We start from the raw sequence: 24,693 nt of genomic DNA, 5'->3' as shown, positions 1-24,693 counted from the left end.
TGGAAACTGGGACCAGAAGAACCCAGATGTGATTTGACACTTAAGCCTGTGCTCTTGACACTTCTCCATACAACTCCAGAATTAATCATTCACCCGGATACCTGCAAAACCATCCCCACATCGCCCTTGGCCATAGGGCTGTTCACCTGTCCTGAACTTTCTCTAGTCAACAAGAAGAGACCTGCCCGTCTACGATCCTGGCTGGAGTTCCACTCTCCCCCAATCGGAGACAAAAGGAAGAAAAGTTGTGTTCTTCATTTCCGAGGTAAAACTTCGCCAACGCTTTTGATCCCCTGGGCCAGCCATCTCTTCTACCACTTCGATCTCAACAGAGAACCAGGTAGAAGAGAGGAGGAGAAGACAGCTACAATAAACCATGCAAGGACCAAGGGCCTCTGATTCCTGCACCGCACCATCTAAATTCTCCCACAAGAAAGAAACTGGAGGGAGAACTAAAGACCCAAAGCACACACACTTCCTATGATTTTGTGACCCTAACGATCAACTGGCAGGAGGACGTGGGCTCCACGGAGTGAGCGATGCTCGGGGGCTTCAAGTCCCCCAGTGCTGAGTTATCACCACATCTCAGGTCCTGCCCCGGGAGCTCCAGATCCCGGACGCCGAGTCCTCTCCCTGTTGAACCAGGGAGGTTGCACTGCCCAAGGGCTGGGGCTCGGCCGGAGCCGGCGGGCATCGTCTGAACTGTGCCTTCTCCAAACAGAGCCTGCATGCACGGAAGGGACAGCCTGCACTGCAGGATCCACCCACCAGTTTGGACGAGCCCACGGGGGCCGGCCCCGAAGCCGAGGCAGCCTCGGGGGTCCTGCGCCCGAGGCCACCCGCGGGAACCGACGACGCCTTCATGGGGCCCGAGGCCTCCTCCCGAGCCTCGTTCTCCTCAGACCTGCCCCGCCGCCCTCACCTCAGTCCGCCGCAGGTCACTCGCCGCCCGCAGCTCCGTTAGCTTCCCCGCCGCTGCTGCCGCCCGGCCTCCCGGGGTCCACGGCTGCCCTCGGCTCGGAGCCGGAAGCGGGAAGCCACGGGGTGAGATGCGCACGCGCGGCCTCGCCCCCAAGGGCGGATCAGAGGGTGTGGACCCGGAAGGGGGCGTGGCTCGAGGGTCGGTGGGTCGCACGAACCTGGGACATTAAGGCTCATCCTGGTGATGCAGGCAGGGGTCTTTAGCTCGAGCTTAGGCAAGGCGAAGGGACTGAAAGGTACTTTCGAGGAGGGTGAGGGCGATCCTTGAGGGGCGGGTCAGTCGGGCAGAGGGGCGTCTAGGGGAGGGAGGTCATGAGAGGAAATCAGCGGGGTTGGGAGCCGTTTGGGGGGAGGCGGTCAGTGGGGCCCCGAGGTATTCGCGGGACTGGGAGGCGCTTAGAAGGAATCTTAAGGAGAGATTATTGGGGTTGAGGGAAGTTTTGTGGAGTCATCGGGGACGTGGGTAATTAGCAGGTCTGGGAGGGGTTTCCTGGTAGAGGATAGCAGGGCTGGGCGGGGGGCGACTTGGGGAGTTAGGGGTATCTAGAGGCAGAAAGTGGGGTACAGTGGAAGCCTGGGGACATCAAAGGGGGATTAACCCCGGGGGAGAGAAGTTTGAGAGGGGAGGATGCAAGAAATGGAGAGAACAGGTCTGTCTCCTGCGAAGAAGTGGCATCCTAGGTTACAGGAAGTGAAAATTTACAAGTCTTGAAAACATGAGTCATTTATCTCTCAGGTGATCCCAGACACTGCAACATAGATACCACCGGATACCCCAAACACATTTCAGAAACCCAGGCAGATACCATCAGATACTCAAAACTCACTTTCAGGCATGGGAAAATAGACACCCCTTGTAGATCCCTTCTCACGGAGAAGGCAAGGGCAACCCACTCCAGTACTCTTGCCCAGAAAATCCCATGGACGGAGGAGCCTGGTAGGCTGCAGTCCTTGGGGTCGCTAAGAGTTGGACAAGACTGAGCGACTTCACTTTCACTTTTCTCTTTCATGCATTGAAGGAAATGGCAACCCACTCCAGTGTTCTTGCCTGGAGAATCCCAGGGACATGGGAGCCTAGTGGGCTGCCGTCTATGGTGTTGCAGAGTCGGATATGACTGGAGCAACTTAGCAGCAGCAGTAGGTCCCTTAAATACCCCCAAACTATTCAGAATCTGAAAAACATGCCAAATATCTCAAAAGTACTGGACACCTTCATCCAGTAGCCATCAACTACCCACAAACAGGCTTTCAGACACTCTGGAATATATCAAAGCCCCACATGGAAACTTCTAGATTCCCTCCAACACAGATGCTATTAGAAACCCCCAAAGGGGTGTTCAGAGGATGAAACACATGCTGGACACCCCCACAGAGGTGTTTTCAGACACCTATAGACATGCCAGATGCCCCTCCATGTGCCAGCATCCCCTCAAATACCATCAGCCACCCCAGTCCTGAGATTTGTCTAATCCAGGCCCTCCATAGGTGAAGAGGGTGGGTAGGAACCAGGAGAGGAGCCAAAGAGCTTTCACCTAAGGTCCAAGCTAGTCAACCAGGTCAAGATCGCCCCCAAATAATCTTACTTCAAAACATACACAATCAGGATGTCCCTAGTGATCCAGTGGCAAAGACTCCATGCTCCCAATGCGAGGGGTCTGGGTTTAATCCCTGGTCAGGGAACTAGATCCCACATGCCACAACTAAGAGTTTGAATGCTGAACTAAAAGTCCTGCATGCTGCAACTGAAAGATCCCACGTGCCTCAACCAAGACCTGGTGCAGCCAAATAAATAATAATAATAAAGCCACACACAATCTGTGTTTGACAGCTCTCAATTTAGAACCTGGGTGGCAGAGTCCCCAAGTGACCTGCCTTCGGTTTAAGTCCAGACTTCATGATCAGGAGAGGGAACACGTCTAGGGAGTTGGAGGGTCCAAAAGTGCAAGAATCCCACCCCAGTGGAGGTCATCAGACACCCACCCCAGTTGAGGTCAGAAGCCCAGACACAGGTACTTTTGAGGTCTCGATGGATCTGTAAATGATCACTCTGAATGCCCATAACTTTTGGACTTTATCCCAAAGGCAGTGGGGAGTCACTGAAAGATTTTAAGCAGGAAGAGTGGCATGATCCTTATATCTAGAGCTCCCTTTGTTACCTTCAGGTTGACAAAGTTCTCCCCTAAACCCTTTCAAGGGGCCTGTCAGAAAGAAGAGGCATCTCTTGTCTTCCTCTTATCCATCTAACCATTTCCTGCTTTTACTGAGTCCTTATCATGGGCCAGGGACTCTGCCAAGAGCTAAGGATCTGTGTTTCTCAGTTTTGCTACTAATGACAGTTCATGCTTGTGCTCAGTCACTCAGTGGAGTCTGCGACCCTATGGACTGTAGCCCCACCAGTTTCCTTCAATGCATGAAAGTCCTCTGTCCATGGGATTCTCCAGGCAAGAATACTGGAGTGGGTTGCCATGCCCTTCTCCAGGGAATCTTCCTGACCCAGGGATCGAACCCAGGTCTCCTGAGTTGCAGGCAGATTCTTTACTGTCTGAGCCACCTGGGAAGACCATAATGTCTGCAGACATTGCTAAATGTTCTTCAGGGGGGACACAGTGGCCCTTGGCTGACAGCCATTGGAATTTAAAGTCACCTCATGCAGGCTTTAAAGTCACCCCATGCAGGCTTCCTGGGGGAGGTGGCCTTGCTCTTTGTCTTAGAGAATGAGTAAGAGTTAGGTGGTGGAAGGAGTTCCAGGAAGAGCACTGAATGAGCAAGGCACATGTGACCGGCACGAGTAGCCACGAGACTTCAGGGTGGCCGGGCGAGGGGATCTTGGGGGTTGAGTAGTGACAGAGAAGGGTGGAGGGCTAGGTGGGGTCAGACCACGGAGGGGCCCCAAAGGTCAAGGCTAGGAACAGGACTATCAGGAATGGCACTCCACCAGCGGAGCTGGTCGCTGGGAAAGCATCTCAGCTTTACCCTGGAGACACTAATTACCTGGAACATGATTCACTTCCTGTTCTGTTCAACTTACAGTGGGGCTGTTTCCTTAAGGGGACAGTCAGTCACATCTAGCTTTGAATATCTGTGATGGGAGGTAAGCTTGTGGCGACTTACACCTGGGTGGTGCCTGCTCTCAGCCTGCTGGAGTGAGACACAGGTGTTCTGGCCTCACGTTGCTCCCTTAGACAGGTGTGGGGCTGTGGTCAGAGCCTAGGGTTAGGGTCTGTGACTAAAAGGCTAGCTTTGCCTCCATAACAAGAGCTAGCACTAGGACTTCCCTGGTGGTCCAGTGCTCTGAGAATCCTTCTGTCAATGCAGGGGACACAGATTCAATCCCTGGTCCAGGAAGATCCCACATGCCATGGAGCAAATAAACCTGTGTGCCACAACTACTGAAGCCCACCTGCCTTAGAGCCTGTGCTCCGTAACAAGAGAAGCTACTGCAGTGAGAAGCCCATGCACCGCAATTAAGAGAGTAGCCCCCATTTGCCACAACTAGAGAGTAGCCCCGATTTGCCACAACTGGAGGAAGTCCACTCAAAGCAATGAAGACCCAGTACAGCCTATAAATAAACACTACAATGTAAAAAGAGAGATATTGCCAAATGACGATGACAATAGGTGCTACCATTGCCCGTATGTACCCGGCACCATGTTGAGTGCTCATCATTTCTGTGACATGAACTCCAATCTCCCTTGATCTCAAAGGGTTGTCCTGAAAGTCAAATATTGTCTCCAGAACATGGAATTTGACTCCTGCCATCCTGAGAGTAGGCTGGATTGAGTGACCTGCTTCTAGAGAATAGAGAAGAGAAACGGGAAAAATAGCAACCTGGCAGTTGTTAACCTTACCCCGGTGATAAAGATTAATATTCTCAAGGATGTCATGTCGATAGCACTTACCCCCTTATCTGATGAGGCATAAAGGTTCCCCAAACCCATAGCCCCTCTACAATTTTAAGAAAACACCAGGACTTCCTTGATGGTGCCGTGGGAAAGAATTCACCTGCCAATGCAGGGGACACAGGTTTGATCCCTGGTCTGGGAAGATTCCACATACTGCGGGACAGCTAAGCCCATGTGACACAACTGCGCCCCGTGCTGCAAATACTGAAGCCTGAGAACCTAGAGCGTGTGCTCTGCAACAAGAGAAGCCACCGCAACGAGAGGCCCATGCCCTGCAACACAGACCCAGTGCAGCCAAAAACAAATAATAAATAAATTTTTAAAAAGGGCTTCCCTGGTAGCTCAGATGGTAAAAAAAACAAAACCCGCCTGCAATGCGGGAGACCTGGGTTTGATCCCTGGGTTAAGAAGATCCCCTGGAGGAGGACATGGCAACCTACTCTAATAGTCTTGTCTGGAGAATTCCCATGAACAGGGGACCTTGGCGGGCTACAGTCCATGGAGTTGCAAAGAGTCAGACATGACTGAGCGACTAATGCTATGCTATGCTATGCTATGCTAAGTCGTTTCAGTCGTGTCCGACTCTGTGCGACCCCATAGACGGCAGCCCACCAGGCTCCGCCATCCCTGGGATTCTCCAGGCAAGAATACTGGAGTGGGTTGCCATTTCCTTCACCAATGCATGAAAGAGAAAAGTGAAAGTGAAGTCGCTCAGTCGTGTCCGACTCTTAGCGACCCCATGGACTGCAGCCTACCAGGCTCCTCCGTCCATGGGATTTTCCAGGCAAGAGTACTGGAGTGGGGTGCCATTGCCTTCACAATTAAAAAAGAAAACATAAGACATGGGAATTCTCTGGGCGTCCAGTGGTTAAGAATCCGTACTTTCCCTACTGAGGACATGGGTTTGAGCCCTGATTGGGGAGCTAAGATCCCACAAGCTGAGAGGCATGGCAAAAAACAAACCCATCAAAACCCCAAAACCAATAATGATAACAACCTCCCCCAAAACATCAGGCAAGCCCAGATTAATGGACCTCGTACAAGACACCTGGCTAGCATTTCTCTGGATTGTCAAGGTCATGAATAGTAAGACGAGACAGAGAAACCCTCACAGACCAGAGAGACTAGGAAGACAGGACGATTGAAGAGAATGTAGTATCTGAATTGGATCCTGAAACAAGGAGAATACTAATGAAAGGACCAAACCAAACCTGGTGAAATCTGAATAGAATCCAGAATTGGGTTAATAGTACTGGACCAATGTTAGTTCCTAAGTTGTGACAAATGTATCGAGGTCCTGTTGAGAGTCCCTTGGACAGCAAGGAGATCAAATCAGTCAATCCTAAAGGAAATCAACCCTGAATATACACTGGAAGGACCGATGCTGAAGCTGAAGCTCCATACTTTGGCCACGTGATGCCAAGAGCTGACTCACTGGAAAAGACCCTGATGCTGGGAAAGATTGAGGGCAGGAGGAGAAGGGCACCAACAGAGGATGAGATGGTTGGATGGCATCACTGACTCAATGGACATGAGTTTGAGCGGACTCCGGGAGATGGCGGACAGGGAAGCCTGGCGTAGTGCAGCCCATGGGGTGGTAAAGAGTCAGACACGAGTTAGTGACTGAACAACAAGACATTAACATGAGGGAAAACTAGGTGAAGTGTATATGGGAGCTCTCTCTGCACTTTTCTGTAAATCTAAAATGAAAAGTTTCCAGGAGGACAGGGGTCTGCCCCCCACTGGAGGGGTAGGAGAGTCCTCAAATAGATAGTTGTATACTCTAAGTTGCTCCCCCAGGTGGCTCAGTGGTAAAGAATCTGTCTGCAATGTAGGAGACCCAGGTTCGATCCCTGGGTTGGGAAGATCCTCTGTAGGAGGAAATGGCAACCTGTTCCAGTATTCTTGCCTGGAGAATTCCATGGACAGAGGAGCTGGGGTTCAGTCATGGGGTCACAAAGAGACACGACTGAAGCAACTGAGCATACTCCAAGTTAGAGTCTATTGCCAAAATGCAGCAAAACACTTCACTTCCAAGTTACAGATCTGGTCTCTTTGAAGTCTGATCTTTAGTCTTACTCTAATGGTAAAATCCCTAAGTAAGCATTGGTTTCACCATAGTATTAGCATGGATTCTTTTTTTCCTGCAACAACAACAACAACAACAAAAAACCATTAAGCTACCCCTTCTGCCTGTCTTGCATTTTATTCTACACGTGGTTATTTGCTGGTTTATGCTAGCCAAGGACAGCAATCCACAGAGTTCCATCCTTACATCAAGGAATGGAATCTGATCCTGAGCGTCTAGTATTTTGCCTGTAAGTCTACTGATAAAAGATTGTTGGAAGCCAGTCATAGAATCTGAAGATAAACTCTAATCTCTCCTTTGCTATTTTGGGATTTTCACAGAAGCCAAGAACTCATTGCAAAACATTTTTGCGAGTATGAGTGCTTATATTCCATCCAGGAACAATGCATTTTTGCTTGGTTTAGAATTACTGGTAGCTCATTTTAAAGCAAAGGAAAATCCACTGAATGCGTGTTTGCTGTCTTTAGAACTGTTTGCCAAAATATGGTATGAAGATGTTTTCATCTTCCTACTATTTTAAATATTATTGTACAGAGCCATTATCGATGCCGTTTTTTTTTTTGTAGGAAAAAAGCCTTAAAAAGTGCTCCAATTATTGACATTAAGTGCATCAAACAAAGTGTCTTTGGCATATTAGACTTTTGCTCTTCTGTAATTTAATTTTCTTTTAAAATATAAAATTTTGCCTTTGTTGTTGTTTAGTCACGCATTCATATCCAACTCTTTGCCACCCCATGGACTGTTGCATGCCAGGCTTCCCTGTCCTTCACCATCTCAACTTTAACCATTAACATTAACCATTCATCATCTCAACTCTAACATGAGTCTGCTCAAACTCATGTCCATTGAGTCAGTGATGCCATCCAACCATCTCATCCTCTATCATCCCCTTCTCCTGCCTTCAATCTTTCCCAGCATCAGGGTGTTTTTTCTTTGCATCAGGCATTGGGGCTTCAGCTTCAGCTTTAGTCCTTCCAATGAATATTCAGGATTTCCTTTAGTATTGACTGGTTTGATCTCCTTGCTGTCCAAGGGACTCCAAGAGTCTTCTCCAGCACCTCATTTTGAAGGCATCAGTTCTTTAGCACTCAGCCTTTTTATTGCCCAGCTCTTACATCTGTACATGACTACTGGAAAAACCATAGCGTTGACTATATGGACCTTTCTGGGGAAAATAATGTCTGCTTTTTAATACACTGTCTATGTTTGTCATTGCTTTTCTTCCAAGGAGCAAGTGTCTTTTAATTTCATGGCTGCAGTCACTGTCCATAGTGATTTTGGAGCCCAAGAGAATAAAGTCTGTCACTGTTTCCATTGTTTCTGCATCTATTTGTCGTGAAGAGATGGGACCAGATGCCGTGATCTTAGTTTTCTGAATGTTGAGTTCTAAGCCAACTTTCACTGTCCTCTTTCACCTTCATCAACAGGCCCTTTAATTCCTCTTCACTTTCTTCCATAAGGATGGTGTTATCTGCATATTTGAGGTTATTGATATTTCTCCTGGCAATCTTGATTCCAGCTTGTGCTTCATCCAGCCCAGCATTTCATATGATGTACTCTACATATAAGTTAAATAAGCAATATGACAATATACAGCCTTAATGTACTCCTTTCCCAATTTTGAACCAGTCCATTGTTCCATGTCCAGTTCTAACTATTGCTTCTTGACTTGTATACAGGTTTCGCAGGAGGCAGGTAAGGTGGTCTGGTATTCCCATCTCTTGAAGAATTTTCCACAGTTTGTTGTGATCTACACAGTCAAAGGCTTTAGCATAGTCAATGAAACAGAAGTAGATGTTTTTCTGGAATTCTCTAGCTTTTTCTGTGATCCAACAGATGTTGGCAATTTGATCTCTGGTTCCTCTGCCTTTTCTAAATCCAGCTTGAACATCTGGAAGTTCATGGTTCACGCACTGTTGGCTTGGAGAATTTTGAGCATTACTTTGCTAATGTGTGAGATGACTGCAATTGTGCAGTAGTTTGAATATATCTGTGTATTTATTTAAAAATACTCAACTCTGCATCAACATGGATACATTTCTCTACTGGATCAGTACTGGCTCAGTTCTGGATCTCTGCCCTCACCCTTCCTTCTGCCAACTTCCCACCTGCACCTTGAATTTGCTGCCTGAGATAGAGCCCCTCAGGGCTTGATCGTGGCCTTCCAGGGAGGTTCCAGTATCCAGCAGACCTCACCCCCACCCCTCCCAGATGAAGAGATAAGGAAGTCAGCAGAAACAAGAAGTCACTTGCTGGTCAGGAAGATTCCCTGGAGGAGGGCATGGCAACCCACTCCAGTATTCTTGCCTGGAGAATCCCATAGACAGAGGAGCCTGGCGGGCTACAGTCCATGGGGTCACAAAGAGTCAGACACTACTAAAGCAAATTTAGCACGCACCTGCTGCTTAAAAGGACTTTAAGATGCTGAAGACTTTGCAAAGCCTGGGTGGCTTCTGCTGGAGAGCGTTCACAGGGTCAGAAAGCAGTATGGATATCTTTGGAGAGAAAGCTCCAAATGGGTCCACTCCTGACTGCAGCAGCCAACAGGCCCGCCGCCAGCAAAAACTACTCCGGAAAACGGGAGGAATGAGGAAGAAGGAAAATGCCCACGTGTGGGGCCAAGCAAGGCAGAAATGCAAAACCTGTGGCTCAGGTCTTGAGGAGGCACCTGCCCCCAGGATGGAGGGACCGCTGTCACTGTATGGCCCACCCTGGGGCCAATTCTCTGTTGTACTCGCCCACTGATTCTCACCTGGGCAATCCTAGCCCCCAGGGGACATTTGGCCACATCTAGAGACATTTTTGGCTGACATGACTCATGGGGCAGGTGTTAACAGCATCTAGTGGGTGGAGGCAAGGGATGCTGCTCAGTATCCTGCAGTGCACAAAACAGCCCTCCCCTCCCTCAACAAAGAATGACCAGGCCTCAAAGAGCAATAGGGCCAAGGTGGAGGAACCCTGTAGCAGCCTGAATTTGCAACTAGCATGCAGTTGCCAGTGCCTCCTCTCTGCCCCTTGTCAAAAAAAGCAAAGTTCTAAATCTCATAAAAGACCAGAGTCATCTCCCTCCAAGGCCTTTGGAACCCAATACTTTTTCCTGATTTCTGTGTTGGGTTTCCCAGTGGTAAAAAAAAATCTGCCTGCCAATGTGGGAGACACAGGTTCAATCCCTGGGTTGGGAAGATCCCCTGGAGAAGGAAATGGCACTGGGAAATCCCATGGATGAGGAGCCTGGCAGGCTGTAGTCATGGGGTCACTAAAGAGTCCGTACATGGCTTAGCGACTAAACAAAACAAACAAAATGTTTTCCTGAGCAGAGACTGTTCTGGGAGGCAGGAAATTGCCTGTTAATGGGCTGATCCTGCCTCCTCCTCTCTCTCTCCCTCCAATTCATATATTACAGACCTCACCCCTTTCACTACATCATGCCTGCGTGCATGCTAAGTTGCTAAATCATGTCTGACTCTTTGCAACCCTACAGACTATAGCCTTCAGGGCTCCACTGTCCATGGAATTCTCCAGGCAAATATACTGGAGTGAGTTACCATTTCCTCCTCCAGGGATCGAACCCAGTTCTCCTGCATTGGCAGGCAATTCTTTACCACTGAGCCACCAGGGAAGCCCCATCAGGGCATCATAAGGTGGCCTTATTAGCTAATGTATTTAGTTCAGTGAGGTCATACTGAGTTAGGGTTGGCCCCTAATCCTCAGGCAAAGGGGGATTTGAGGCATGAACATGAGTGTGGGGAAAATGCCACATGAAGACCATAGTTCTTCTGGCACAAACCATTGGACTTCCGGAAGCCAGGAAAGACACTCGGGATGGACCCCTTCCCAGCACCTGTAGAGGGAGCTGACACCTCGATCTTGAACTTCTCCAGAACTCTGAGACAATGCATTTCTGTGGTTTAAACCAGCCAGATTGTAGCTAACTAATACACTGCCTGAGTCTGGATTTTGCCAACAACGAAAGCGAAAACTTAAAGGGAATCTGGGAGTCCCAAACTTCCCTGGTGGTCCAGTGACTAACACTCTGCACTCCCATGGCAGGGGACCTGGGTTCCATCCCCGGTCAGGGAACTAGATCCCACATGTTGCAACTGAGAGTTCACATGCCACAACTAAATATCCTGCATGCTGAAACGAAGATTGAAGATACTGCGTGCTGGACCTAAGATCTGGTGCAGCCCCATAAATGAATTAATAAGCACTTTTTAAAAAAAGGAACTTGTGTGGGGCAGTCCAAGCTAACCAAATACCCCTGCTCTTAGGGATGGATTCCTGGTGACCTCCAGGAAGCCATGGTTGGCCTGAGCTGGAAAGGGAGGATGCAAAGATGGAAGGAGGCCATGGGAGCAATTTAAGGGAAGTAAGGCAGAGAAAGTGGCTGCCATCCAGGGCGACGGGCTGGGCCACCGGACTCACCAGAGCTCAGAAAAGGTTTGCCACACATAGGGCAGCTGGAGTGGCCAGAGAAGGTTCCTCGAGCCAGCTGGTGCCCGTTGATACATTCTTTCCTCTCTCGCGCATCCTGACCTTTGTCCTTCTGATGCACTGGGGTCTTCCCCTGTTGGGGACAGAGGTGGACCTTAGAATGCCCCTGTGTCCCTTCCCACTTGGAATCACAGGGCTCTGGGACCAGGGACATCCTGGCAAGCTGGAGAAGGCAGAGAGGGTCCCCCAACCCCTGGCCCAGCCCTCTGACCTTCTCCTTCTGCCTGGTGACTCGATTGCGCAGGGAGCTCAGGCTGCGTTTCACCTTGGTGCCCCTGTCGCTTCTCTCCGTCTTCCCCATGCTGTCCTCACTCCTAAGGGGTGGAGAGTTTGGTGAGGAGGGTTACAGCAGACCCAAAAGGCCCTTCTGGCCAGTTCTGCATGTCACTCCTGGGATCCACCTGGAATCTACCTGAGGCCCCTCTATCCTGTTCCACCCTTGCTGTGGTCCTGAACTCTCTCTCTCCTCTCACTCACTTATTCACTCAAAACACATTTACCGGGCTTCCCTGATGGCACAGTGGGTAAGAATCTGCTTGCCAATGCAAGAGATACAGGTTCAATTCCTGGTCTGGCAAGATCTCACATGCTGTGGGGCAACGAAGCTGGTGTGCCACAACTACTGAACCTGTGCTATAGAGCCTGGGAGGCACAGTGACTGAAGCTCAAGCACCTAGAGCCCACGCTCCACAACACGAGAAGCCACCGCAGTGAGACGCCCGAGCACCTCAACTAGAGAAAAGCCTGTGCAGCAACAAGCAACGAGTGCAATTGTATATATATATACAGACATATATATAGGTATAGTATGTATATACCATAGTTTACATACAGATATAGTATGTATAATATATAGATGTATATATAGAGAGATAGATATAGATATCTATCATATATCGTATATATATATAGAGAGAGAGCTTCCCTGGTGGCTCAGATGGTAAAAGAATCTGCTGCAATTTGGGAGACCCAGGTTTGACCCCTGGGTCGGAAAGATCTCCTGGAGAAGGGCATGGCAACCGACTCCAGTATTCGTGCCTAGAGAATTCCACGGACAGAGGATCCTTGTGGGCTACAGTCCATGGGGTTGCAAAGAGTCAAACACGATTGAGCAACTAACACTTTCACTTTCATATTCATATATAGGGCTTCCCAGGTGGCTCAGTGGTAAAGAATCCACCTGCCAAGCAGAAGACCCACATTTGATCCCTTGATCAGAGAGATCCCCTGGAGAGGAGAATGGCAAACCACTCTAGTGTTCTTGCCTGGAAAAATCCCATGGACAGAGAAGCCTGGCAGGCTACAGTCTACAGGGTCTCAAAGAGTCAGACCCGACTGAGTGACTGAACACAGACACACACAGACACACACACACACACACACACACACAACATTTATGGAGGTTTGCAAAGTTCCAGCAGACTTGGGGACTGGGTTTGCCTAGGGGAAAGTGACATGGTCTCAAGCTTGAGGTACCTTGATGGACCTTGTCCATCTCTGCCTCCTTCCTCTGATTCACATCCCCTTCCTATCTTATCAGCCTGAAACTCTGTCCATTCTTCCCATGGGATGTCTCTCAAATCCCCCTGCCCTCTTCCCACCCAACACTCAAGCCTTAGATCTTACCTCTTCTGGATGACCAGCGTACTCTCATTTAATAAATAACATATTAAGTCATTGCATGTATTTATTATAATACATATAATACAAAGAACCCCAACCCCTGCAGAATCGAGTCCCTGGAGGGAGATTCCATGCCTCTGGTCTGCACCCTTGATGGTGCTCACCATCACTGGTCACCACAGAGCTGTGGACTTCTGCTTCCCAGCAGCAATCTGGCCTTTGCTGACTCCCCTCCCCTCCTTCCAGCCCCACCCCGACACCTTTCCTGTGGAAGGCACCCAATTCTTTTCCCCATCTCATCTCAGCATACCGGCAAACTCCTACTTTTCCATTGGAAACCAGCTCAAGCTGTCACCTCCTCTGAGAAGTCTTCCCCTGCCCTGCCAGGGAGTATGAGGAGCCCCCTGCCACCCCCACTGTTTCTCTGGTGATTCCAGTAAGAGAATGGGGCCCCAACCCCTCATCCCATCTCAGGTCCCTGTCCTCTCAATTCAGTGCCTGCCCCGCCCACAGCTCAGTACTCACTCAGACAAGAACTCAAACCAGGTGAGGTTCGAAGCTGCTCCTCCGGGGCAGACCGACAATCGAGCCCTCTGCCGGGCCCTGCAAGGTCAAAGGGGACAGACAACAGGGTTGGCAGCCCTTCCCCTGACCCCTAGCGGCCCCCTCATCTGTCCCCTCTCTCCCAGGGCTCCTGTGGACAGGCGTGCAGCCCATGACCAGGGATCCTGTCATCCCTCCACGTGTGGGCTTGGATACATGGTCATTGTGATGGGTTTTCCAGCAGAGGGTAGTAACAGGTCTTGGTCAAACAAAGTTAACGTGTTGGGAAGATTTTTCCAACAGACGGCAGCATTTTGGGAAAGGGCCGCCTTTTCCCGTTTGTGCAAAGGTACAGCGTGGCTAGCGGCAGCTTGCTCCTGTGTCCTGTCCTTCCGCACACCTGTGCCTCCTCCCACCTCTCCAGTCCTCATTTTCCTCCCATTCCTCCCCATCCTCACACATGTCCCCTCTACCAGTCCACTCTTCCACCTGTCCCCACACCTGTCTTCCCATATCCGTTCCCTGCTTGCGTCCCCCATCCCTGTCCACCCCCGTCCCCCTACACCTGTCTTCTACATCTGTCTCACACACCTGTTCCCCCACACCTGGCCCCCTATCCACTCACCCATGGTACTGTCGGAGTTCTTCAAGCACCTGCTGGACAATCAACCTGAGCGGGGGGGTTGGATAAAAATAGTCCACAGTTGCCCCCAATGACAGACATTCCCCCAAACGAGCTGTGAATGCCTGACCTGGCCCTGGTCCTGATGCAACCCTTAACTGGAAGGCCCAAACCCTCTCCTGATACTGTCGAGAACCTTCTGAGGTGCCGGGAGAAAGTTGGTGTGGGAGAGGAGACTGAGGTTATTAGAGGGGGACTGTGGCTGGCCCTCAGAGAAGGCAATGGCACCCCACTCCAGTACTTTTGCCTGGAAAATCCCATGGACGGAGGAGCCTGGTGGGTTGCAGTCCATGGGGTCGATAGAGTCGGACACGACTGAGCGACTGCACTTTCACTTTTCACTTTCATGCATTGGAGAAGGAAATGGCAACCCACTCCAGTGTTCTTGCCTGGAGAATCCCAGGGACGGAGGAGCCTGGTGGGCTGCCATCTATGGGGTCACACAGAATCGGACACGACTGAAGCGACTTAGCAGCAGCAGCAGTGGCTGGCCCTGCTCACTTTTATGGGCAACGATGCTACATCCCTGCATCCCTCTTCCCCAAACCTTGACCCCCTTGGCTGTCCTGGGGGTCCCTCCCCCACCTAAGGGTCAGACACTCACACATGATTCGGCTCCACATGATCCTTTTCCATGCACTCCAGCACCGGGGTCCAGGCCTGGAAGCAGCCCCCACCCCAGGAGACATAGGTGTGAAAGGTGCCCTGGGGCAGGACCAGCCTGGCATACAACTCCTGAACACACCCCTGTAGACCTGGAGCCGGTCCAGATGGGGCTTGCCATCCTCGGGGCGAGGGAGAGTTGTAAACAGGACAGACAGCCAGGGATGGAAGCGTCCCGGGTGTGTCATGAGCTCACAAAGGGCGAAACGCTTTACACATATTAGGTCAGTGGACTCTCAAAGTGACGCTAAGAAGATACTCTGATTGTCTTTCTTAGCGACAAAGTGGAGGAGGTTCAGAGACTTGCTAGAAAGTGGTAAATTCCTGGACTTCCCTGGTGGTACAGTGGTTAAGAATCTGCCTGCCAATGCAGGGGAGATTCCGGGAAGATTCCACATGCCTCGGAATGCCTCATGTGCCACATCTACTGAGCCTGTGTTCTAGAACCCTCGAGCCACGTGCCAGAACTGCTAAAGTCTGTGCACCCTAGAGCCTGTGCTCCACAACAGGAGAAGCCGCTACAATGAGAAGCCCATGCACCGCACTGAAGAGTAGCCCCTGCTTGCTGCAACTAGAGAAATCCTGCACACAGCATGAAGACCCAGTGCAGCCAAAAAATAAATTAATAAATAAAAATTTTTATAAAAAGAAAAAGAAAGTGGTAGCTTCTGGTTTGGCCTGTAGGTCTTTCTGATACCAGAGGAACACAAGCTCTTCAGATAGAGATTCAGAGAAAAAGAAGGAGACAAAGAAAGACACAGAATCAGAGGAGGAAGAGAGTCTTGGAGGTCATTCCAATATTGTGCCCACCTTGGCTTGAGAGTCCCCTGGGAGGGTGAGGGGGAAGGGCAGATGATGGAGGAGCCATGTCACCTCTCCCCCAGCATTCTGCCCAATTCCTGCCAAGGGGATCCTAAGCCTCCTCCACTAGCCCCAACCAGGGGACCCTCCAGCAGAAACCCCCTACCCCACTTGTTTGAATGAAGGAAACCCCCAGGCTGGGCTACCTTGAACAGCTGGAGGTGGCACTTCCAAAGCTGGAAAGATTTCCAGGGAGCTGATCTCATCAAAGGACACAGGAACAGACCGTGACCTCACTCTTTTCTCGGGGCTGTCACATTCCTGCAGGGAATAAGCATCTCGCTAAGCCCGGAGGCAGCCTGGGCTGCAGGCAGTTTCTCTGGGTTGAGGGTCCCCAGCCTCCAGCTGCAGACAGGGGCTACCCTCAGCCTTGGGGCACAGGAGTAGGGATGGGTCTCCACAGCAGCCGAGGGCTGGAGCCAAGGACCGTACCAGCCAAGGACCACCCCCCAGCTGTGGGCTGGAGTTCTGGAATTTTGAACCACAAATTCCAGCCATGGCCAGAAACTCCCCACCCAGTCATGGTCAAGGGCAGAGATGCCCCAGGTGGAAGCTTCAGCTCCGAGTGTACATTCTCCAGCTTTGGGCTAAAATCCCAGACCTGAGATGAGTTCTTCTCCGTTGCAAAGTTCAGTCACAGACAGGGCTTCCACCCAGCTGCAAAGATTCAGAGACAAGCCTGAGTTCCCTAGCCCAGGGGATGGCGCTTACAGCCAAGGATCTCAGGCCAGCAAAGGACCTTCAGGCTTGGTCTGAAGTCTTAGGACCCAGCGACTTCTCTGTCATGGGTGACACCTGCCATGATGGGTTGGTCCCCCCAGCTATGTGTAAGGCACCCCAGGGTCCCACAGAGGCAGCTGCTGGGCGCATAGTTGTGTTATTAACTGGGGTGGTTGGGGGTTGCACCAACCTTGCTTGGTTGCTCTGCGGGGGTTCCACCCCCAGGCAGACACCCTTGGGTCCAGGCCTGCAGGCCTTCTCCTGGCAGGTTCAGAGCGAGGCTGGCCAGTGTCCGAGGCAGAAAGGGCCCCTCATTCACAGCTGAGGATTCGATGCTGAGCCTGGTGAAGATCAAGAGGGAGTCAGGTCTCTTCCACTGGGCTGTCGCCCCAGCTCCAGCATTCGAAGCACGGGGCTGGGGGGAACCCTTGGGTGGTCCTGTGATGGGGGCAGGGCACAGACAGTGTTCCAGATCTCCCAGCACCAGGGGGTGGACGGGAAACCTGGCTAGAGGAGTTGATGCTGAAGTTCCATTTACATCACAGGTCCACTGCTCTTTTTACACAGACTAGATGAATATTTGGGGAAAACTGTGGGGGGTGGGGGCTTCCCAGGTGGTGCAATGGTAAAGGATCTGCCTACTAATGCAAGAGACATAAAAGACTGGGTTTCAGTCCCTGGGTCGGGAAGATCCCCTGGAGGAGGACATGGCAACCCACTCCAACGTTCTTTGCCCGGAGAATCCCATGGACAGAGGAGACTGGTGGTCTACAGTCCATGGGGTTGCAGAAGAGCCAGACACAGCTGAAGTGACTGAGCACACAAGCATGTGAGGGGTGGAGGGAGAAAGAGGGGCGGGGGGAGAGTTGAGGAGGGCCCACAGCTAAAGCACTCCACTGTTTCAGGCTGCCCCTGCACTGTGTGGGTGGTGCCAAGCACCTATCTGTGTTTTGAACAGAAGTGCCTCTGTGGTTCTGTGCTCGCATATGCAAGGGACACATTTAGGCGTCTCTGGGTTTGAGCAGGAGGAGGGTGCATGCCTGTGTGTGGGCATGTAGCCCCCGTGTGCAAGGCCAGGTGTGCTCATCTGGGTCCAAGCGTGCCTGCCGGCTTCATGCAGCCTCCAGGTTGACCTGGCGGATGCTCCTTCAGCGTGTGCTTGCTCACCCGTGCACACAGATGCATGTGCCCACACGCATGTGTGCACCTCCGGAGGGGGTCTCTGGGGCTGCCTCTGATAGCACAGACACCTCTGGTGGCCCTTGAGCTAGGTGACCCAGAGGTGGTGGTGGGGGGTGAGGAGCAGCATGTGGCCGCCCTGGAAGGTGTGTCCCGGAAGGCGGCGGCGCAGTGGGCGGCTGACCTCTGCCGGCTCTCAGAGCAGCTCCTTGACCTCTCCCAGCTGCGTCTCCGAGCGAGGCCCTGGGACCTCGCAGCGCTGGAGAGGGGCGTTTCTCCTCGGGGCGTTTCTCCTCGGGCTTCTTCACTAGGGGGGCCACTGTCTCTGGCTCCCCCAGGCTGGCTGTGTGAAAGGACTTCGAGGCCCAGGTCCTGGAGATACTCACTGCCCTGAAGGGCCCCCAAATCCAGGCTGAGGTCCTCTGAACTCTCGCTACCGCCGAGCAGCCCTGGGATTCCATCCTCCTGGAGACAGATGCAGAAAAGGCCTTGACCCACAGGCAGCGAAGACCCCCACATCCAGACCCTCCACACCATCCCCTACTTATCCAACCTGGGCTCTGGGCCCAGCTCTTGGCAGATGGGGTAGAATGAGGGTGGTCCCCTCAGTGCAGGCCTTCAAGGCCTTAGTCCTCAGAAAAGGGGTTGGAAATTAGGGCTACTGGCCCCGACTGGACCTCCATTGTTGAGTTTCTGTCTGATCATCTTATGAAACAGGCCACGTAAATCCTGTCCTCTGTCCTCTCTCCTCTGTCTGCCGGCTCACCCAGCTTGCTTTAAGCCTCTTATAAGATCATGTGTGTGAATGCAATTTGTACAAGTGCCGTACTCCATAATTTGGCCACCTGATGCAAAGAACTGATTCATTGGAAAAGACCCTGATGCTGGGAAAGATTGAAGGCAGGAGGAGAAGGGGACAGCAGAGGATGAGATGGTTGGATGGCTTCACCAACTTGATGGATGTGAGTTTGAGCAAACTCTGGGAGTTGGTGATGGATAGGGAAGCCTGGAGTGCTGCAGTCCATGGGGTCACAAAGAGTCGGACACGACTGAGCAACTGAACTGAACTGCACGCAGTATCCTTGATGCTACTGGCTGAATTTCAGGCAGTATTGTAGCTCCTAGGCTTTCCCCAGGGCTGCCCTTAAGGGTCTCCTAGACCCTAAGTCTCCCTCCCAAGCCAGGATGAGAGTGGAGCAAGTGAGGAAGCCACCTCGGGCACAAAATTGTAGGGGGTACCCCCAAACTCAGAGATCAAGAAAAGCGTATTTTCACACTGTTTTTTTTAAGTTTGTAATTTTCATTTTTTTCTTTTTCCTTTCTTTTTTTGTTTGGCCACACCTCATGGCATGGGAAACTTCCCCCACCAGGGATCGAACTTGTGCCATTGTAGTGGTAATGCAGTCTTAACCACTGGACCACCACTAAGTGTAAGTAATTCAGTCGTGTTCAACTCTCTGCAATCCCATGGACTGTAGCCTACCAGGCTCCTCTGTCCGTGGGATTCTCCAGGCAAGAATGTTGGAGTGGTAGCCATTTCCTTCTCCAGGGGATCTTCCCAATCCAGGGATCAAAGCAGGGTCTCCCGCATTGTGGGCAGATTCTTTACTGTCTGAGCCTCAGGGAAGAAGCCCTAAGGACCACCAGGGAAGCCCCTAATACAACAGTAACAAAAAACCCAACAAACTTCAATATAGTGCAGAGTTCCATGATGAACAAATCATCAAAGCGTTACGACATGACAGGGACTTCCCTGGTGGTCCAGTGGTTAGGACTTGGCGCTTTCACTGCTGGTCTAGGAACTAAGATCCCACATGCTGTGTGCTGGGGCCAAAATTTTTTTAAAAGGCGGGGCTTCCATGGTGGCTCAGAGGTAAAGAATCCGCCTGCCAATGCAGGAGACACAGGTTCAATCCCTGATCCAGGAGGATCCCACATGCCTCAGAGCACCTAAACCTGTGCGCCACAACTACCGAGCCTGTGCTCTCGAGCCCTTGAGCCACCGCTACTGAGCCAACGTGCTGCAGTTATTGAAGCCTGTGTGCCCTAGAGCCCATTCTCTGCAACAACAGGCCACCGCAATGAGAAGCCTGTGTACTGCAACTAGAGAGTAACCCCTGTCGCCACAACTAGAGAAAACCTGTGTGCAGCGACCAAGACCCAGCATAGCTAAAAATAAATACATAAATAAATAATTTTTAAAAATTAAGACATGACAGTATTGGACCCTGCACTTCGCTCACCTCACCCTATTTCCAGCCCTCCGCTCCATTGTACCAGAGAGTAGCTTGGAACCTTTGAGCTCCTAAATCCCTTCCGATACCTTCCCCTCCCTCCTCAGCCCGGTATTTACAAAGGGCTCCAGGGTCCACCGCCTCCTGCTTCCAGCCCCTCTGCAGCCTCACGTTCCCACCCACCCAGGAGGCAGCTGTTAGACTCTAAAAATACATAGAGGTAGATGATAACGCCACATCCACCAAAGCACCAACCAGTTGCCTCCCCAACAGTTATTCAAGGGCCTTATTCTTAATCCCATTGCAGCTCTTACCAGGGGGTGGTGTTGTCCCACTTCCCAGATCAGGAGACTAAGGCTCAGGGAGGAGAAAGGACTGTGCAGCCTCGGGTCACACAGTTGGTAAATGGCAGAGCCAGACTCATACTCTGTGGGATCTGTCTGGATCCAAGCTCTATGCTCTTTCTTGCTCTACTTCCTCCTCTATTTCTTTTCCTAGTCTTTTCTTTGCCCTCTCCTCTGCCTGTCATTCATCCTTTTTTTTTTTTCTTCCCAGCCAGGCCACCTGTTTTTTCCTTTCCCTGGAGAATCTCTTCTCCTAGGCCATCCAGAGGCAGTCTGGTGAACTCCTATTCCTCCTTCAAAACCCACCTTGGGCATGCCCTCCAGGCTGCCTTTCTGACTCTTCCAATCTAAATAAGGTGTCCCTCCTCTGGGCTGTCAGGGTCTGCAGGATAAGGACTATTCCTTTCCAGGCTGTTGTGACACTGTCCTCAGACAGGGTTTGGTGGGTAGGTGGGTGGTCCACCCCCCATGCTACAGGCAAAACCAACCCTGAGATGTGGCCTTAGGCATCTATGTGAGCTCAGGCAGTCCTTGATGGACTGTCCCGATTGGTGGCCTAAAGGGCCCACTGAGCAGACCTGCCACCCTTGATGGTTTCTACAAGAGGCTCCCAGGATAGAATTGCCAGATAAAATACTGGACACCCAGTGAAATTCGAATTTCAGATAAACGACTGTTTTTTTTTTCTAGTGTAAATAGATTACAAACATTGCAATATTTGGCAATCAGTTCTAACTGGGCATCCTGTAATTTTATTTGCTCAATTTTGCAAGCCTACCTATCCATGGGCCATTTGGCCGGTCGTGGGCAGTCTTTACTAGGAAAGGGGGAACAGGGAGGTCCCTACTAATGCTTGGTGAGGGGAATTTTCAGAGAAACAGCCAATTGAAGGTGGAAAATACCTGGACTGCCCTGGTGGTCCATTGGATAAGAATCTACCCGCCAATGCAGGGGACATGGGTTCAATCCCTGGTCTGGGAAGACCCCACATGGTGTGGGCCACCTAAGCCTGAATGTCATTACTACTGAGCCCACGCAGTCTAGAGCCCACACTCTGCAACAAGAGAAGCCACCATAATGAGAAACCCATGCACACAACTAGTGAATAGCCCCTGCTCGCTGCAAATAGAGAAAGCACGTGTGCAGCAATGAAGACTCAGCATAGCCCAAAACAAGCAATAAATATATAACCAAAATTTTTAAAAGAGAAAGAGGAAATACTTGCCAGCCAAGAGCCAGGCATTTGGTTGGCTGGGGATCTTGGCTGGTGGGAGGCAGGTAGCAGTGTCCATACCTGTCTTGAATGAGGTTGGAAGAACTAGGGTCTGGCTTTTTCTCTGACCTTCCCCACTTGGAACTCTACAGTTTTGATGCCTTATAGTAAAATATAAATGGGGCTTCCCTGGCAGCTCAGTGGTAAAGAATCCACCTGCCAATGCAGGAGACTGGGGGGGTCAGGAAGATCCCCTGGAGGAAGAAACGGCAACCCACTCCAGCATTCTTGTCTGGGAAATCCCATGGCCAGGGAAGCCTGGCGGGTTACAGTCCATGGGGTCTTAAAGAGTCAGACACAACTTAGTGACTGAACAATAGCAACAAAAATATAACAGAATTCACCATTGTAACAATTTTGTGTACAACTCTGTGGCATAAACTACATTTACTCGATATGTAATCATCATCACTCTCCATCTCCAGATGAACTTTTTTTCATCTCCCTCTAAGGAGGGTTTGTCGGAGAAGGCAATGGCACCCCACTCCAGTACTCTTGCCTGGAAAATCCCATGGATGGAGGAGCCTGGTAGGTTGCAGTCCATGGCGTCGCTAAGAGTCGGACATGACTGAGCGACTTCACTTTCACTTTTCACTTTCATGTATTGGAGAAGGAAATGGCAACCCACTCCAGTATTCTTGCCTAGAGCATCCCAGGGACAGGGGAGCCTGGTGGGCTGCCGTCTGTGGGGTCGCACAGACTCCGACACGACTGAAGCAACCTAGCAGCAGCAGCAGGAGGGTTTGTACCCAGTAAATAGTAACTGCTTATTGTTACCTCCTCCAGCTTCTAGTCACCTCGACTCTACTGTGTCTCATTGGATTTGCCTATTCTTTGCTGTTGTTCAGTCGCTAAGTTATGTCTGATTCTCTGTGACCCCAAGGACTGCAGCATGCCAGGCTTCCCTGTCCTTCACTATCTCCCTGGGTTTGCTCAAACTCATGTCCTTTGAGTCAATGATGCCATCCAATCATCTCATCCTCTGCCGTCCCCTTCTCTGCCTGCCCTCAGTCTTTCCCAGCATCAGGGTTCTTCCCATAAGGCTTTGGCCGCCTGCCTATTCTAAGCACCTTGTTTAAGTGGGATCGTACAGTGTTTGTTGTCTTGTGTCTAGTTTATTTCACTTAGCTTAATGTTTTCAAGTTCATCCATGTTCTAGCACAGGTCACAGTTTCCTTTCTTCTTAAGGAAGGATAACATTTCATTGTATGGATGGAACCACACTGCGTGGATATAAGCAAAGCTGCATTTTGTTTATCTGTTTGGTCTTTGATGGACAATTGAGTGGCTTCCACCTTTTAGCTCTTGTGGATTTTGCTGCTATGAATCAGTTCAGTTCAGTTCAAGTCAGTCGCTCAGTCGTGTCCGAGGTGTATAAATGTCTGAGTCTCCATATTTACCTCTTTTGGGTAGATCTGTAGAAGCGGGGTTGCTAGATCATACAACAATTCTCTGACTGGCTTCTGGAGCCCTGGCCATATTTTCCATGGTCTCCCCTCTTGAATTTCTCCTTTACACCCACTAATTTGTTTTTTTTTTTTTTTTTTTGGCTGCTCTGTGTGGCATGTGGGATCTTAGTTCCCCGACCAGGGATCGAACCCATGCCCCCTGCAGTGGAAAGCATTGCATCTCAACCACTGGAACGCCAGGGAAGTTCCTGCACCCACTGCTCTGGTTCCCCCAACCTGCCTGGCTGCTCCTTCTCTGTCTGCCACTTCCTCCCTGTGCCTTTCACACACCAGGGTACCTCTCCTTCAGTCTCTATCCAAAAAACCCACCCCTCTGGCCCGGCTGGTCCGGGTTCCCCTGATTCTCCTCTGACTTCCCCAGCCGCCTTCCTGAAGTCACTCCCATCCCGTCCCGGGTGTCTGGACAACCTCTACCAACCCCGTCTTCCTCTGCCACAGCCCCTAAAGTTTCCTCGCATCTCTGGTTTTCATCCTCCTGTAAATATAAACACGTCAGGACAGCCTCTTGGCCTGGACTGGGTCCCCCCTCCTCTGTCTCCTGCATCTGGCCTCCCTCACAGGAGGCAGAAGTGGGAACCCGCCAGGTCTTTGGGTGGAAGGGGAGGGTGGACGGCTGTGGCAGGTACAGCGAGGGAGGAGGAGGGAGGGGGCTTCGTCCTTTGCTGGGGAACTTGTATCTTTCCTCCAACATTTCCTGGGTGAGAAACGGGAACCAGCCCACTAGGAGCCTCCCCGGGCATCTGCCCAAACATAGGTATGCTGGCCCTGACACCCCAGAGAGCGTGCCATCAACTCAGACTCCTGCTCCCTGGACGCTGGGGAGCCTTGGGGGATGGGTGCCTCCCCGCCCCCGCAGACCCAGAGGCGAGATGCCCCAGGAATTTCCACTCTATAAAAACGGCTAGCTGTGTGCAGATTTAAATAGTACACAGATCAACGTTTTTTTAAAAATGTAAATGGCTATTTATCTCCTTGTACTTTAGGAAAAAAATAGCACACCAGAGCAACTTCGTGTTTCTGGTTCTGTTTCATCATGTAAAACAGGGAACGAGTTTCAAACAAGAGAGCAGAACAGGGACAGAGGGTTTTCTGGTGGCTGGAAGGGTAGAAAGGCCTTCGTCAGGGTTTGCATCCTTGATGTAGCTTTTGTTGGCTCAGTGTGACCTAAGACAAATTTCTAAGCCTCTCTGGGCCTCAGTCTTGTCATCTCTAAAATGGGTGTTATGTTGCCTTCTTTTTGAATATATTTTTATTTGCTTATTTAGTTATTTTTGGCTTTGCTGGGTCTTCATTGCTGTGCGGGCTTTTCTTACTTGCAGTGCTTGGGCCTCTCGCTACAGTGGCTTCTCTTGCTGTAGAACACAGGCTCTAGGGCGCTTAGACTTCAGTAGTTGCGGCTTGTGGGCTCTAGCGCACAGGCTCAGTAGTTGGAGCACACGGGCCCAGTTGCTCCGCAGCCTGTGGAATCCTCCCAGACCAGGGATCAAACCCTTGTCTCCTGCATTGGCGGGAGGATTCTTCACCACTGAGCCACCCAGGGAAACCTTATGTTGCCTTTTTGTAGGATTGCTAGGCAGGTGAAATGAGATGATATTTACATCTTGTAAGCCCTTGATCTGGAGAAGGCAATGGCAC

At 50.9% G+C, this 24,693-nt stretch overlaps 1 protein-coding gene across 3 annotated transcripts in view; it reads right to left on the bottom strand.

Annotated features, from left to right (window-relative positions):
* ARHGEF18 (Rho/Rac guanine nucleotide exchange factor 18) overlaps positions 1–24,693 on the bottom strand; it is a 100,599-nt gene that overhangs the window by 52,888 nt on the left and 23,018 nt on the right. The window contains exons 4-12 of one of the 3 annotated variants that reach the window (XM_070373714.1): positions 17,923–18,203; positions 16,750–16,900; positions 15,986–16,100; positions 15,061–15,062; positions 14,920–14,975; positions 14,259–14,303; positions 13,616–13,693; positions 11,679–11,781; positions 11,399–11,540 (exon numbers count right to left, since the gene is read on the bottom strand). In XM_070373714.1, coding sequence (XP_070229815.1) covers positions 11,399–11,540; positions 11,679–11,781; positions 13,616–13,693; positions 14,259–14,303; positions 14,920–14,975; positions 15,061–15,062; positions 15,986–16,100; positions 16,750–16,900; positions 17,923–18,203 — 973 coding nt within the window. Of the gene's footprint in view, positions 1–922; positions 1,070–11,398; positions 11,541–11,678; positions 11,782–13,615; positions 13,694–14,258; positions 14,304–14,919; positions 14,976–15,060; positions 15,063–15,985; positions 16,101–16,749; positions 16,901–17,922; positions 18,204–24,693 lie in introns of those variants that run through there. The other 2 variants (XM_070373712.1, XM_070373713.1) reach the window with 2 other exon arrangements.

Source organism: Bos mutus, chromosome 7 (genome assembly GCF_027580195.1).
Source record: "Bos mutus isolate GX-2022 chromosome 7, NWIPB_WYAK_1.1, whole genome shotgun sequence".
NCBI classification, from domain to species: Eukaryota; Metazoa; Chordata; class Mammalia; order Artiodactyla; family Bovidae; genus Bos; species Bos mutus.
Note: the sequence above shows the minus strand (reverse complement) of the source record. Positions and strands in the feature narration are given on the sequence as shown.